The sequence below is a fragment of the Trametes versicolor genome, assembly GCF_000271585.1.
Source record: "Trametes versicolor FP-101664 SS1 unplaced genomic scaffold TRAVEscaffold_2, whole genome shotgun sequence".
Classification (NCBI taxonomy): Eukaryota; Fungi; Basidiomycota; class Agaricomycetes; order Polyporales; family Polyporaceae; genus Trametes; species Trametes versicolor.
The window spans coordinates 879,145-892,995 of record NW_007360322.1 but is presented as its reverse complement, the minus strand read 5'-3'; the positions used below and the strand labels follow the sequence as shown (position 1 = coordinate 892,995).

The window sequence follows — 13,851 nt, the reverse complement described above, 5'->3', positions numbered from 1 at the left end:
CGCGCTGCCTTTTGGGGCATGGCACGCGACCACATGGTTCGACGAACAGGCCGATCCAATTTTTCGACCGTAGGAACTGCGCGCGCTGGGTATGAGTGGTGTTCGAGTACCTCGATGACGAGAACTTGGGCGCCAGGGAGAGGTGCCGAAGGCTCTCGAGCTCGCCGTTTGCGCGTGGGCACTACCTTCGACACGTGCTCGGTTGTGCGCGTAGGTCAGCATAAGTGCTGGAGCGTGTAAGCCAACACTGAGACTGTATTCAACCTCGGAGGTAAAGTAAGCCCGGTACGTACAGTTATATGGAGGGCGACGTAAACGGACCCATAGCCGCAGCCGTCCGGGTATCGAGGCCCCTATTGGGCGCGAGACGTGGGCGTTGGAAGAGACCCATCAGTCTACGGAGGTAAAACAATACATACACACCCATAATGGAAAGTCCTATGTCGGAGTCAATCCGACTTCGGGGTGCCTGAGAGGATTAAATTGGATCTCCAGGCCGAAATTTGTGAGTCATCCCGACGGACGGCGTACGATGAAGAAGTCATGTTGCCCAGGTCGCAACATGAAGATATGATGAACAGAAACGGAGGCTTACGAGGCGCATATGACATGTACTCAGTAGGCGTTCAGGCAAACGCGAAGACAGCTCTACACCGCATTTATTCGCAAGACCGATGATGCACGTACGGCAGGTACAAGCAAGCATCTAAACACAAATGACGATCAGTCCTGATGAAGCCTGCAATATTATAGGTCACTTACTATCGAGATGTAAACAAAATCTCGCCGCATTCCGGTGCGCTTGCACCACGTGCCATAGCGCTCTTGCTTTACTTGCGCCTGTTTGTCCTGAACGTTGAACAACGAGCATGTCTGCTTCCTGACCCTCTTCAGCCGCTACAGTGGCTCCTCCGAGGTATATACCGCCGCATGACGAGCTCCAGCGCACCGCGCGCAACGGCCGCGGTGCAGGGGATGGCCAAGGAAAGCCCTGATGGCCTCTATGACCTGCTATGTTTTAGTACATGAGCAAACTAAACTGTATGGAAGCAAAGTTCATGCCGCCGTCGTGGACTTCTCTGCCGTTGGTAGCGCCCGGAGACGATCCTTAATTGGGGACAGCCACAGTCGACAGGTCTCGATGGGCTCCCTCCATCGGTGCACAGTGACCCACCAAGTGCGAGTGACACCGAATGACGCGTCACTTCGATCGTACGCGCTGTGAAGAGAGGGCGACCGGGAGGGCAGACAATACACCGGCCGTAAATTACGAGAGCCCTCACCTGTATCCCGCATGAGCCCGGGCGCGCATATAAGGAGGTCTGCGCCCGCTTCACTCACCCTCCTCATGCTCCGCCTTGCTCTTCCCCGCGCCGCGTCCCTCACCCGCGCGCTCCGTTCCCACCACGCACCGTTCTCCCGCACGCACATCAGTAGCTTCAGCACCACGATGACGAAATTCCAGCCGAACACCGAGCCCCCGAAGGGCTTCGCGATCTTCAAGAATCTGGAGGGCGTCGCGGGCGAGAGTGATAAATTCCGCCGGGTCCTTTGGACGGGCACACACAGCCAGGTACGCGCCTGCGTCGTGATATCGGAGGCGGAGTGCCCTTGACGCGAGGTGCCTGGTGCAATGTAGTTGGTTGTGATGACTGTCCCTGTGGGCGGGGAGATTGGCGAGGCAGGTCCACGTTAGGTTGCTGCATATATGCGCTGACCTTTGTCAAAGGAAACCCATACCGTCGACCAGCACCTCATTTTCCTGTCTGGAAATGGACAGGCCATCGAGGGCGGAACGAAGGTAGCGGTGCACTCAAGATAGACAGAGTTTGATCTCTGACCCCGGCCTAGATCACCAACATTCATCCTGGTGACCTGGTCATCGTGCCTGCCGGCACATTGCACAATGTGAGTAGGGAGGACCAACATGTGTATGAAATGCTTACCGGCTTTCAAAGTTCAAAAATACGGGTCCTACTCCGTGGATCGTCGCCACCGTAAGCCAAAATGCGCATTACCTTTCAAATCCGCTACTGATGTCAGTGCCTGCACACAGGTGTATGCGCCTGCGGAGCACAAGGCAGACACCGTCCACGACACCCTCGAGCAAGGGGAGAAATTAGAGGACGAGGGCAAGGACGAGCCGCCGTCGTGGGCGAGGGAGAAGTAGCACATAGTCGCATCAAAACATCTCTCGGATGTGTGCAGTCGTGTATAATAAATTGCAGATCGCTCAAGATCGCTGGGTAGTTTCGCATTATAATCCCTGCGCCGTTGGTGAGCGAGCGCAAGTGAACCAGCCGCAGATAAACGCACCTATTGTACATCCCATGATACCGTAGATCCCGTGAACCCATAAATATCGCCTGCAGCCGCGGACTCCTCATGCGTTGTGGTAGCTGCGACGCTGAGGCTGCGTCGTTTTGGGCTCTCCCTTCACCTCAACACCGCCATCCTCAAGTGTCTTCGCCAAACGATGTTCATCGTGCAGACGATGAACATCGTCTGACCCGCCAATAGAGGTGCCCTGCGTAATATCATTCAGCATATGCACATGACATACTCAGAGGGAAGGGACACACCTGGAGTAGGATATTGGGCACAGTCGACCGCCCCGTCAACCGCGCCAAGATCGACTGTATCTGCGGCCCGTCCGAGCGCACGTTAATCTCGACGATCTTCGGCGCCGGCACGAGGGTGTACGAGGCCAGGAGCGCCTTCGCCCGTATCGAGTACCTGCGGACCGAGCGCGGGCGTAAGCGCTCCCTCGCCACCCACGTAACAAGCTCGGGACTCACGGGCAGTACGTCTTGCTGAACACGATGAGCGGGTACTGCTCCTTGACGCGCTTCGTGTGCCCTACCCAGTCGTAGTCCCCGTCGGGCGCGTACACGCGCAGGTCGACGGGCTGCGTGCCGTCGACCGCGACGCTGCCGAGGCCCTCGACGCGGATCGTGCCCGTGTCCTCGTCGAGGCGCCGCTCGGGGTGCGCGACGAGGAAGTGCAGGAGCGCGTCGATCTCGCGCACGTCCGCGTGCGCGCCCTCGCCCGCGAGCTGCGGCTTCGCCTGCGCGACGCGGCCCGCGCGCGAGGAGCTGGGGGGCGCGAAGCCGAAGCCGATGTCCTTCAGCGAGGGAGAGAGCGAGAGGAAGGCGGGGGGTCCGTACAGCCAGACGTAGAGCGCGCCGGCGAGCGCGAGGAGGACGAGCGGGAGTAAGGTGCGGCGCCGCCGGTATGGGGAGCCTGCCCACGGCCGGGCGTTGGAGGGGGAGTGGTATTTGCTCGACATGCGGAAAAGGGGGACTTGCGGGGAGCAGCTGCGATCAGGAAGGAACGAGAGAGAGCGACTTCGCCTTTTAATGGGCTCCTGGGGTCGTGGTTGTGGAGAGAGATGCGGGCGGCGCGCAGGGGACGCGGCGTTGTGCGCGTGGGACTTATAACGCGAAACGGCGCTGCGGCGCGGGGGGCAGAGAGTGTCAATCTAGGATGTGGCAGATCGCAAGGCGCGTGAGCAGCAGGCCCGGGGCTGTGAGTCTTCGAACCTCCATCGCTCGGTATGGGACACCAATGGTGGGTGGTTTGTTGGCAGATGACCGCGCAGCTGCCCGGCGACGGTGCGGTAGGAGGCGGCCTTGGGCGCCAGCGCTTACTGCGTTGCCCGCGCTCCCCGCGCGGAGCGCCCGCCGCGCGTGTGCACTGTGTCCCAAACGTCGAGCTCGACCACCTGCGCGTCGCCCATGACCACTGTTAGGAGCCCCGATGGCAGCTCTCGCGACCCCTATGAACTTGACCGCCTCGCCGAGGAGCTAGCTGTGCGCGAGGCTCACCACCAACCAGCCCCGCTCACTGGCGACGACGAGCTGTCGGCAGAGGGCCGCCTTCTGCCGCTATACGTACCTCTCTCGCACGCCGACCCACATCTATCTGCGCCGACATTCGATGTCGAGCAGTTTCTCCTCGCGCGCGCGTACACATCGCTCCCGGACCTGCGCACCGAACTCCGGGACTACCTCGCGGCACTCAAGGAGGAGCTCGTGAAACTCATCAATGACGATTACGAGGCGTTCATTAGCCTCAGTACCGACTTGCGGGGGGAAGGTGCACGCCTGGAGAACTTGAAACGGCCGTTGGGGGACCTGAAGGCGCGCGTTCTGGTGCGTCTTGTTCACCTTGTGACCTTTCGCGCATGTATGGACTGTGTATGATCGGAGGTAGGAGTCCCGAGAGACGCTACAGGAGATTCAAGACGAGACGAAACAGAAACTCGATCGCCGCGCCGCCATCCGCGAGGAGAAGGCGTTCTTGCACTCGCTCCTCAAGATATCAGAGTCCATAACACGCCTCGAATCTCTGCTCCTCATATCGTCTCCCGACGATGAGGACAAGGAAACGTCGAATATGGGCGGTATGCCGCTTTCTTCCCGCGCCGACACAGAGGGAGATGACAGGTAGGTTCCAGCTTTTCCCACAAACGCGGTCGTTTCATATACATCATACCCGCAGGTCTCGAGGGAACCGTTCAAAGCACATAGCTCGTGTCGCCGCAGAGTATACACAACTGCTATACCACGTGTCACGCGCGAACACAGAGCCTTGCGCCTTCATTGACGAGTCGCAATGGGTTTGTGAGCTGTCCCTGTCGGTGTGGCCGTTCCAGTCCGCTAATTGTCTGCGCAGCGTATCGACCGTATCAAGTCGACGCTATCGTCTGACCTAGACCATTTATTTGCGGCCACACTCGGGGCGCTGATTGGCGGGAAAGACCACTGCGGACGGCCAAGCAAGGTCAGCGAGATTGAGAAGTCCAAGCTGTACGCGGACGTGACCGAATGCCTACGCACGTACGATGTCCTCGGGCTGTGGCGCGACGCAGAGGACGTTATTCGACGCGAGGTTTTGCGTGACTTCGTCAAAAAGGTATGTCTATCGCTCACTTGCACTCTGCGACGTTAAATGAATGTCACATGCAGACATTATATCCAGGCGCCCTATCTGCACCTCGCTCACCCATCGTCCCACATACCCCCTTCCCCGCTTCTGCGCGCTCGTCTTCTCCCGCCCCTCCACAAACGGCGTCACTTCCACCACGCACCCCGTATACTCCGTTCACCGCTTTCGCTTCAAAACAGAACCCGTTCGAGTTTACCCTGCGCGCCCGTGCGGAGTCGACAACGTCCCTCTCATCCGCCGCTATCCTGGACGAGACCGACGACCCGCTTGCAGCGCTATATAACGCGATCCTGCGCTTCGTCGATCGCGACGTGCGGCGCATCATGGAAATTGCCGAGGCTGTATGCGCAAAGTCTGGCTCGCGCACGCGTCACGGCGCAGGCAGCGAAGAGCAGCAGCCCGGGTTCGAGATCATGGCAAACGTCGTATGGGCGGAGGCCGGCCGCGCGCTCATGGACGAGCTAGGGAGCGTCATTTTTGCGGCAGGCAGGCCGGATGAGTTCCGCAAGGTACGCACGTTCTGTCTGTGGCGTAGCATTCGCTGATCTGATTTACCTACGCCGCCCTGCAGCACCACGAGACCACACAAGCGTTCATCCGTGCGCTTGAGTTCCTCGCGCCGTCCGTGGAGGCCGTCGAGGCGATGCGGACGCATATTGTCTTCACATCATTTGAGCGGCGCTGGCAGTTACCCGTGTACTTCCAGCTGCGGTGGAAGGAGATTGTGGCCAAGCTTGAAGATACCCTCGCGACGACAAAGTTGGAGCGCAATGCCAACAAAGGTGTGCAGGCTTCCTCTGTTCGTTCAGCAACCGTGCTGATACCGTGGCGTAGCGTTGGCGCCCTTCGTGACCACACAGGCGGCTGCGGTCTTCGACGCAGTACGGGCGTGCTGGAGCGCGGAAGTGTTCATCCCGGAGCTGAGCGCGCGATTTTGGCGGTTCACGCTACAGGTATGTGCGTTACCCGCGGAGTCGTTCTATACTCAAAGGAGCGTAGATCATCAGCAGGTACCGGACATGGCTCGACAAGAGCCTGCCTCCTCTGGAGCCACCCGCAAAGGTCGCTGCTGCCGTTGCTGCCGAGCGCATAGGCGGTGTAAGTTGCATATATCAACGCAGTTTACAAGCCCCATCTCATATCCTCTGATTTAGCCTGCAGGGTCCTCTGCGACAGCCCGCGCGTCTACGCCTGTGCCGACAGAGGCAGCTTCTGCCGAGAGCATAGCTGCCGACGAGGCATTATTGCAGCAGTTTGCCACGGCCGTTACGGATATCAGGGCGGTGGAAGCGCAGGTCACGAAGCTTTGGCGAGAGGAGTTGAGCGCGATGCTCGCCGATGCGCCCGAGGATGAACAGAGTGTAGCACCAGAAGGTATGCCCCCCTTCAACACCATGCAATTCTCATGGGCTGAACGCCAAACGCAGATGCCCTCAAGCACGCACTCGCGAAACTCACCTCACTCGTACCTGCGCTACTAAACCAGATCGTACTCATCCTGTCGCGGCGCGCGTGCGACGCGCTGCTGTCGATGCGCTCGATTCCCTCTCAGTTTCGCGCCATGTCTGCGAGCAAACGGGCACCCACCGAGCCAAGCTACTTCGTCTCGCTCGTCTTCAAGCACACAAAGGCGTTCTTCGGGATCCAGGCTGTCGACGGGCCTGGGGCACCGCTCAAGGACGCTCTGCTTGCCCCCGTTGCACGCGAGGTGTTCGAACTCGTCACACAGCGGTATATATACTTCCTTGCGGCGATGCGCAAGACGGAGGAGTCTCTGCGACGGTTGAAGAAGGGCAAGAAGTCGACGTACTCGCTATTTGGGACGAGCGGACGCGACGACGACGGGCGGGCGGACGAGGAGAAGATCCGGATGCAGATGGTACTCGACGTCGAGGCGTTCGGGAGGGAGGCGGAGGCACTCGGGGTCGCGGTGCAGGAGAACGCTGCGTACCGGAGCTTGGTGGAGATGGCGCGATCTAGTCTGACGGATGGTGAGTGGTTTGTGCTCCAGGCATTTCTAGAGCTTGACACTCATCGTGATCTGTTTAGATGCCTGATTGTACTCTTCAGTGGAATCTTGGCTTCTTTGTCAATGCACAAGTACGTGCAACATGGGTGAATTTCGGCCGACAAATCTAGAGCAAAGCGCCCTTGTGAACTTCTGACACTTCTACTCGCCATGTCTTCATTCCATGATGCACGCCGCATGATCCTCTCGCTGTATGCCGATCGGCGGAGCATTTCATCGCTTACTATTGAAGATCCAATTCGGTTCTCAGGCACGCCGAAGGTAGACCCAAGCTTGTCTGCCGTTCCCGGGTATGTTCACTCCACCACATATGGGTGCGTGTGTATTGAATCTCTTCCGCCGACTGATTGTTATTCCAACGCACACACCGCACGCTAATAGACGGGGGCCTCGACATCGAGCCCATCGCGGCTATGAGTCTGTTTACGTCGCTGTTCACACGACTGTACGTACCGAAAGGCTTGCCCTCGGGCGCCGAATACAATGTTAATGTTGGCTTACACACTCTGATAGCTCTGCGGACCTTTACGTGCACATCCGAGCGAAGGTAGGCACGCACCACTTTCCATTCTCGAGGAAGCGGTCAGCTTGAGAGCCTCCGGCGCATCACCCCGCCGCTCAGGAACTCGTGAACGGGCACTTCAACGCCGGCCATACCCATCGCGCAGTGTTGCAATGCTCCACATATTGTTTCGCACTTATTCAGCGAACTGCATTGCCGAGCACTTAGCCGCAGAAAGCAACTCTTTGAGTCGTCGGAGGTCGGCGCACTCGCCTCTGATATGCACCAGGGTGTCGAGCGTTAATGGGTATGTTGAGCAGTATAAAACACAGAGATCAGCTTGAACTTTCTACAGCAACCTATTCCTCACACCCAGATCGACACTCAGTACCTACAATGCTTGGGTTTGCTACTCTCACGACACTTCTGATGCTCGTGTCCACCGCACTCGCCGACACTATGCTTGCTGCGGTCTACGAACCCGGCAATAACAAGCTAGTGCTCGACCCCGCCTTCCCCGTGCCCACTCCCGGCGAAGGTGAAGTACTGCTCAAGGTCGTCGCTTGTGGCGTCTGTCACTCCGACGTGTTCATCCTCTCCGCCGCAAGCCCGGACCCTCGCTCTTACATCCTTGGGCACGAGATCGTTGGGACCCCCGCCCAGTAAGCGTCACCCCACAACTACAGCCGCCTTACTCAGTACTGTCCCCAGACTTGGATCTGGCGTTCAGAACATCAGCACGACCCAGTTGTACGGTGTGTTCATCATCGACCCCACCAACACGAACGTCCTTGCAAGCACCGGCACCGGCTTGAACGGCGGCTACGCTGAGTTTGTCCTGGTGAACCAGGCGCAGCTCATTCCGGTAGTGCGTCTGATCTCTCCTTCATTCTGCATACGCCTATGCTGATTTCCTCCGACAGCCAGATGGACTGGCCCCTGAGGTCGCGGCGGTTGCAGGAGACTCGCTGATCACTGCGTTCAACGCTGTAAACAACGTAGCTCAGGTCTCGCAGGGCAGCACGGTGCTCATTTACGGCGTTGGTGGGCTCGGGCACCAAGCCGTCCAGCTCGCAAAACATCTGGGTGCGACGGTCTACGCGGTGGACCTCCGACCGGAAGCTCGCCAGCTCGCGCTCGACCTTGGCGCTACCCAGGCTTTCGACCTCGAGGATCTCACCGCAGTGACTGGCAACGGGACATTCCACGTTGATATTGTGATCGACTTCGTCGCGACCGCGCAAAGTATGCGTTTATCTCATATGCACAAATGACAGGCCACTGATTCGCGGAATCGCAGGCTTTGCGCTGTCCAAGGCCGCAGTGGCACTCTCGCCCTCCGAGGGCTTCGCGGGCCTGTCCACACCTGGCAAGATAGTCATAGTGAGTGATCTGAAGGTTCCTCGCGGCGCAAATTATTCATGCTTCGGGCTGCTGGAACCAGGTCGGAGTGAGCGCAGAGAGCCTCGATTTCGCTTCGGTGGACCTCATTTCAGGGAACATCCGCGGTCCGTGCATGTTGCGCTTTCAGATGGTTCCTGCGACTTACAGACATCCATGCTTAGTCTTTGGCTCCTTGTACGGCTCCCAGGACGACATGCGGCGCGCGTTCGACCTTCTTAGTCAGGTGCGTGTCCACAATTTACTATAAAGTTCATCTACCATAGCTCACAGCTGCGTGTGTTTAATAGGGCGTCATCCAGCCCAACATTACTGTCGCGCCGCTCACAGACATCAACGCCGCGCTCGAAGCGCTGACGGCTCATGATGTTACCGGGCGTACGGTCGTAATGCCGGGTTTGGACTCCAATGGGACGAACAGTCGTCGGTGATTCATAAATTGCACGATGGCGTTTGGATTATGAGCATTTGAATCGGGATGCGCAAAGGAAATGTATACCGTGCGAGCAGGACAAAAGACAGCTGCTAGTGTAGTGTGCTTTACTTCTGTACTGCCGTTTGTACTACTGCAAGGTTGAATCGAAACCCATTTCCACCGTCGTTTCAAAGTTCAGATATGGTCTGTGAACCTCCAATAGTACGCTGGCTAGATAGCGACCCCCTCACATTAACTTTGATACAATAGCATTGCAAATAACTAAGCATATAGGTATAGCCCCTGGGAGTGTGCCATTACTGTACATTGACGGCGTGATTAGCGTGGAAGTCAGACGGTAAACATCTACTGTGGTATATCGCTCCTGTCCGTGACACGACGATCTTCTCGTTCTCCGGCTCCGGCTCCTCACCCTCTCCCGCCTTTTTGCTCCCAACGAACGAGACCCCGCACCCCGAGCACGCCCCGCGCGCGGGCGCCCACCCCTTGCAGCGCTCCGCGACGAGCTCTGCGACGGTGTCGAACACGTCGCGATCGACGAGGTGTTTCGTGATCACGAGCATATCACCTTCCGAGCGGAACGACTCAAGCATGCCTGTCAAGATCGTCCGGAACTCCGTGTAAAGTGTGCCCTTCGAGACGTGGGCCTTCGCCGCAGACGCGGAGCTCACTAGGCGCTTGAACAGGCGCGGGAAGGAAACCGCACGCGTGGAGCTGACGGACATGAGCGCGGTGAACGTCTTGTGGACGAGCGACCGTAGGGAAGATATCGCGTCGTGCTCGCGCTGTACGCGGGGATCGTCCGCGGGGGCGCCCTCCGAAGGCCCAAGAGCCTCTAGTGAGCAGCAGCTCGCGACGCGTTGGACGCAGTCGATTTGGCTGCTGAGCAACTGGAACCAGAGGTCTTCGACGGGGACTTCGGGGGAAGGTGGCTGGGAGCGTTCCACACATGTCGCGGTCGCGGCCTCTGCGACGGCCTGTAGCTTGCCCAAGGAGTCGGATATGGCGGCCGCGGACTCGTCAGGAGACGCGAGTGCGTCGGCGATGCGTGTAGACAGTCGTTGGTCGAACGACTCTGCTTTGGATAACGCCGTCTGGGGGTCGCCTTCGTGGTTGACAAGCCAAACAACAGCGTCAAACACCTCGTTTTCCTCGCACGTCCGTGCCGCTTCTTGGCCATCGAGGTACCCGTGTGGGAGTTCTCGGAGTGCGGGGATGACATTTGTGGGCTCGAATCGACAGTGTAGGGAAACATAGGTCTGCCGAAGCCAGGGAGGGACGTTGGGGGAGGCGACGGACTTCCGAGGAAGGGCGATATCGTCTTCGGCGGCTTTCCGACGGTCCGGGTGCAGCAGGTACTGGAGGTACAGGAAGCGCTCGTGCTCGGCGTTGGGACCTAACGCATTGAGGGCAGCTTCGTGGTCATCAGGAACATACTCGTCTACGAGAGCGGCCGTGTTGGGGATATCTGAGACCAGTAGGTCGGGTAGAGAGTCAAGTAACTTTTCGGAAACTGCCGCAGGAACCTTGCCCTTGCTCGCTCTCTTAGCGGTTTTTAGGACGTCGTGAAGAGAGGAGAATACGTCGTGGGAAGGCAAGGCTGGGTCTTCCAAGTAGGTTCCTAGGAGCTCCGGCCATTGTTTCTCCTGATTATATAAGGAGCGGAGGATCCTGTAGAAACCGGCGTGCTTGAAAAGCTCTAGGATGCGGCCGCTCTCATGGGGATTGTAGGCAGAGAGGAGGAACTCGGCGGCTAGTTGGCGATCTTCCCGTGTGCTCGTATCTGGATCCTCTGCTAGACCGATGAGGATATTGTGCAACACGGTGGGCTGGATCTGGATGAACTGGGGGTACTTGGGCACGTTGCGGGCAACAAAGATGTGGATGAAGGTCCTCTCTTCCTGGGCAAGCTCTGGAGAGGCAAGGATATCAAGGAGGATCTTGACTATGACAAACCGGCTCACGCCGCGGGTGTCGTCGTTCAGATACGCATCCTCGAAAGCCATATCCAGGGTATGTAGGAACGCTTCCGGGTCGAAGCGGAGAAGCAGACGGGCGTAGGGATATGTGGGTTCAACACCGTTCTCTTCGTCTGAGGTAAGGACGAGTTTTCCGCCCTCGCCCTCCGGCCAAACACTAGATCGCCCATAGAACAGGAACTTGTAGACCTCAAACTTTGCTTCAAGTGCTTCGTCTTCGGGGAGAGGTTCTTCGGACGGGTATGTGAGACCTGTCAGGGTATCGGCTATGAAGGGATAGATCTTGTACGCGTTGAGGACCACCGGTTCTATAGACTGCTCGTCCATGAAGCTGGAAGAGGTAGGCGAAGCTTCCGCGCGCTGTCTCCGCCATTGCTGCACCCGGCGGATGAGACCAAGAAGTTCCACTACGGGTGACACATAGTCTCGAAGGGCGCGCGTGTAGACGTAGATGAGGGCGTCATAGAGGTTGTGTCGCTGGCATAGCATGATAGCCTGGTTGATATCCAGACAATCCGGGTCGATGTGCCAAATGAGCCGCTCGACGAGATCTGGCCGGTTCTCCGCGTCATGCAAGGCGACAAGGCGCTGAGTGATCCGTGGCGGGACGTGTCGGATTTCGCCGCTCAGCATGAACGGCTCCAGCTGCCGGAGGAAGATCGTCGCAATCCCGTTGTTGTCGTAGTACCCGAATAGGTCCTCGAAGAAGAAGTCGAAATCGTCCAGCGCCATGGAAGCACGAGCACATGTCGACACAAGGCCTTCGAAAAGGTCGGTTCGGTCGACGCCCCTCCCGTCCGGCGTAACGTGTGTACCGTCCAGCATCCGGTCTTCCGAAAACGCGTATCGGGCGGATGCCACGATGAGCTCGCGTAGCTTCTGTCCGACGACGGCCTTCAACTTCTCCGGGTCGTCAGGTAGACCATTCCGATTCCCAGGCGCCTCTCCCACGTAGTAGGATCGAGTGAGGTCGATGGCACTCAGGAAGTCGCCCTCGGAGACGAATGACAGGATACGATCCGCCCAGGTGAGGAGCGTCCCTACCTGCACCCCGTGTTGTCCCTAACAAACGATCTGTCAGTAGGCATCACTCACAAAGAAAGGGAAGCTTACGAGAAGGAAGATCTTGCCCTTGTACATACGTACGCTGTGCGCGACTTCAGACACCGCATCCGAGTATGTGAGCGAGCCGTTCGTCGTATGGCTAAGAACAGGGGAGACGAGGGTCCACGCGTCGAAGTGTTCGCGCTCGACGAGTTTGAAAGTTCGGACGTCGTAGATTTCGAAGGCGGTGGGGGTGAGGACGATGATTTGCTGGGTACACCGAATATCATGAGCAAATCGTCGGGCGCAGAGGCCATCAGAGAGAACGAACCCACATTGACATTCAGCCACTGAAGAGCAAGGATGTCGTCACTGGCTGTCCAACTACCCATCTCCTCGAACACGATCCTCCCGACTTCGACTTTGCTAACTTTGCCCGTCTTGGCATCCTTTGTACTTTGGGTGACTTTATCCTCGGACACGCGGAGCAGGTGCAGAGTCTCTCCCCAAGAGTATGCAAGCGTCGGAGTCGACGACGGATGTGTGCCGTTGACCTGGCTCTTCTTACTGTCCCGTTCAGAAGCGGACGCGAGATCGGCGGTGAGCGATATACTCGGGAACCACGCGAGCGTCCCCTTGAACCTAGACTTCGAAGCGACTTCTTCGTCGGTTTCTCGATGGCGCCTATACCAGGTCTTTGGCGACGGCTTCAGGCCCACGATGACGAGTTTGATCGGCGTGAGAAGAGCGACAAGGTTGTAGCTGTCTGTCGGGTGAGCGCATGTACCGAGCGGCAACGGGACCATAGAGAGAATAGTAGTCGGCTTGCGGCCTCTCCTTCGGCGGAAGCGATGGCCGAGTGCGGGAGGCGCGTCGGGGGCATCTTCGTCGGGGTACTTTCCGAGGATGCGCAATATATCCGTGGCGTCCACGAAGAATACCTTCCCCAGACTGTGATAGAATGCCAAACCACTGTCATCCGCGGAGACGAGGGCTGTGTGGCGACCGGCAACGAAGCCGATGCTGACGATCCGGGAGCCCACTATGTGGCCCTCTTGCCTGCCAGACGCGACGGAGGCCAACGTGGTGGGAGGAACCACGCGAGCGGGCACCTTCGGCGAGCGCAAGTCGTACAGCTGGATATGGCCGGTAGCGTGACCGACAGCAATGTATGTATGGTCGAATGACAACGCGAGGGCAGTCACAGCGCCGACGCTCTTCTCTACAAATGACTGGTCAGCAAGGCTAAACGCATACATCGAGCTCCATGAAGTAATTCACCGGAAGATTCATTTCCACAAATACACTTCAGGGTCTGCTTGAAGTCGAAGACCAAAACTCGGCCCGTGTCGGTCCCTACGCATATCAGGCCGTTCGCCGCAAGGACAGTGGGCGAGCCCGAGGACTGTGCACCCAAGAGTGACGATGCCTTTGGAGTCTGTCCAGCATAGATGTTCTCTCCTATGAGTCGAAGCTGGGACCATCGCAAAACCTCTCGGGGTGGCTGAGC

General features: G+C 58.1%; 5 protein-coding genes across 5 annotated transcripts; 3 read left to right on the top strand and 2 right to left on the bottom strand.

Annotated features, from left to right (window-relative positions):
* Window positions 1-1,450: 1,450 nt before the first annotated feature.
* Window positions 1,451-2,170, top strand: TRAVEDRAFT_34056 (RmlC-like cupin; the record flags this gene model as incomplete). The annotated part of the gene is made up of 6 exons (XM_008035450.1): window positions 1,451-1,573; window positions 1,640-1,681; window positions 1,730-1,801; window positions 1,852-1,908; window positions 1,959-1,997; window positions 2,057-2,170. 6 exons carry the CDS (start codon window positions 1,451-1,453, stop codon window positions 2,168-2,170), a joined length of 447 nt encoding a protein of 148 aa, XP_008033641.1.
* A 35-nt stretch (window positions 2,171-2,205) lies between these two features.
* TRAVEDRAFT_160613 (glutaredoxin) lies at window positions 2,206-3,289 on the bottom strand (the record flags this gene model as incomplete). The annotated part of the gene is made up of 4 exons (XM_008035966.1): window positions 2,206-2,266; window positions 2,317-2,527; window positions 2,583-2,736; window positions 2,799-3,289. The coding sequence occupies 3 exons, from the start codon at window positions 3,287-3,289 to the stop codon at window positions 2,384-2,386; spliced, it is 789 nt and encodes a 262-aa protein (XP_008034157.1). The 3' UTR covers window positions 2,206-2,266; window positions 2,317-2,383.
* Window positions 3,290-3,737: 448 nt separating this feature from the next.
* Window positions 3,738-7,123, top strand: TRAVEDRAFT_160610 (COG complex component; the record flags this gene model as incomplete). The annotated part of the gene is made up of 11 exons (XM_008035965.1): window positions 3,738-4,154; window positions 4,216-4,448; window positions 4,504-4,621; window positions 4,678-4,917; window positions 4,971-5,459; window positions 5,522-5,732; window positions 5,785-5,903; window positions 5,950-6,048; window positions 6,105-6,324; window positions 6,378-6,941; window positions 7,000-7,123. The coding sequence occupies 11 exons, from the start codon at window positions 3,738-3,740 to the stop codon at window positions 7,005-7,007; spliced, it is 2,718 nt and encodes a 905-aa protein (XP_008034156.1). The 3' UTR covers window positions 7,008-7,123.
* Window positions 7,124-7,877: 754 nt separating this feature from the next.
* TRAVEDRAFT_17281 (GroES-like protein) lies at window positions 7,878-9,313 on the top strand (the record flags this gene model as incomplete). The annotated part of the gene is made up of 7 exons (XM_008035257.1): window positions 7,878-8,143; window positions 8,193-8,349; window positions 8,405-8,726; window positions 8,782-8,864; window positions 8,926-8,989; window positions 9,047-9,108; window positions 9,173-9,313. 7 exons carry the CDS (start codon window positions 7,878-7,880, stop codon window positions 9,311-9,313), a joined length of 1,095 nt encoding a protein of 364 aa, XP_008033448.1.
* A 301-nt stretch (window positions 9,314-9,614) lies between these two features.
* Window positions 9,615-13,600, bottom strand: TRAVEDRAFT_113186 (CORVET complex membrane-binding subunit VPS8; the record flags this gene model as incomplete). The annotated part of the gene is made up of 3 exons (XM_008035964.1): window positions 9,615-12,359; window positions 12,411-12,611; window positions 12,677-13,600. 3 exons carry the CDS (start codon window positions 13,598-13,600, stop codon window positions 9,615-9,617), a joined length of 3,870 nt encoding a protein of 1,289 aa, XP_008034155.1.
* Between the last annotated feature and the right edge of the window lie 251 nt (window positions 13,601-13,851).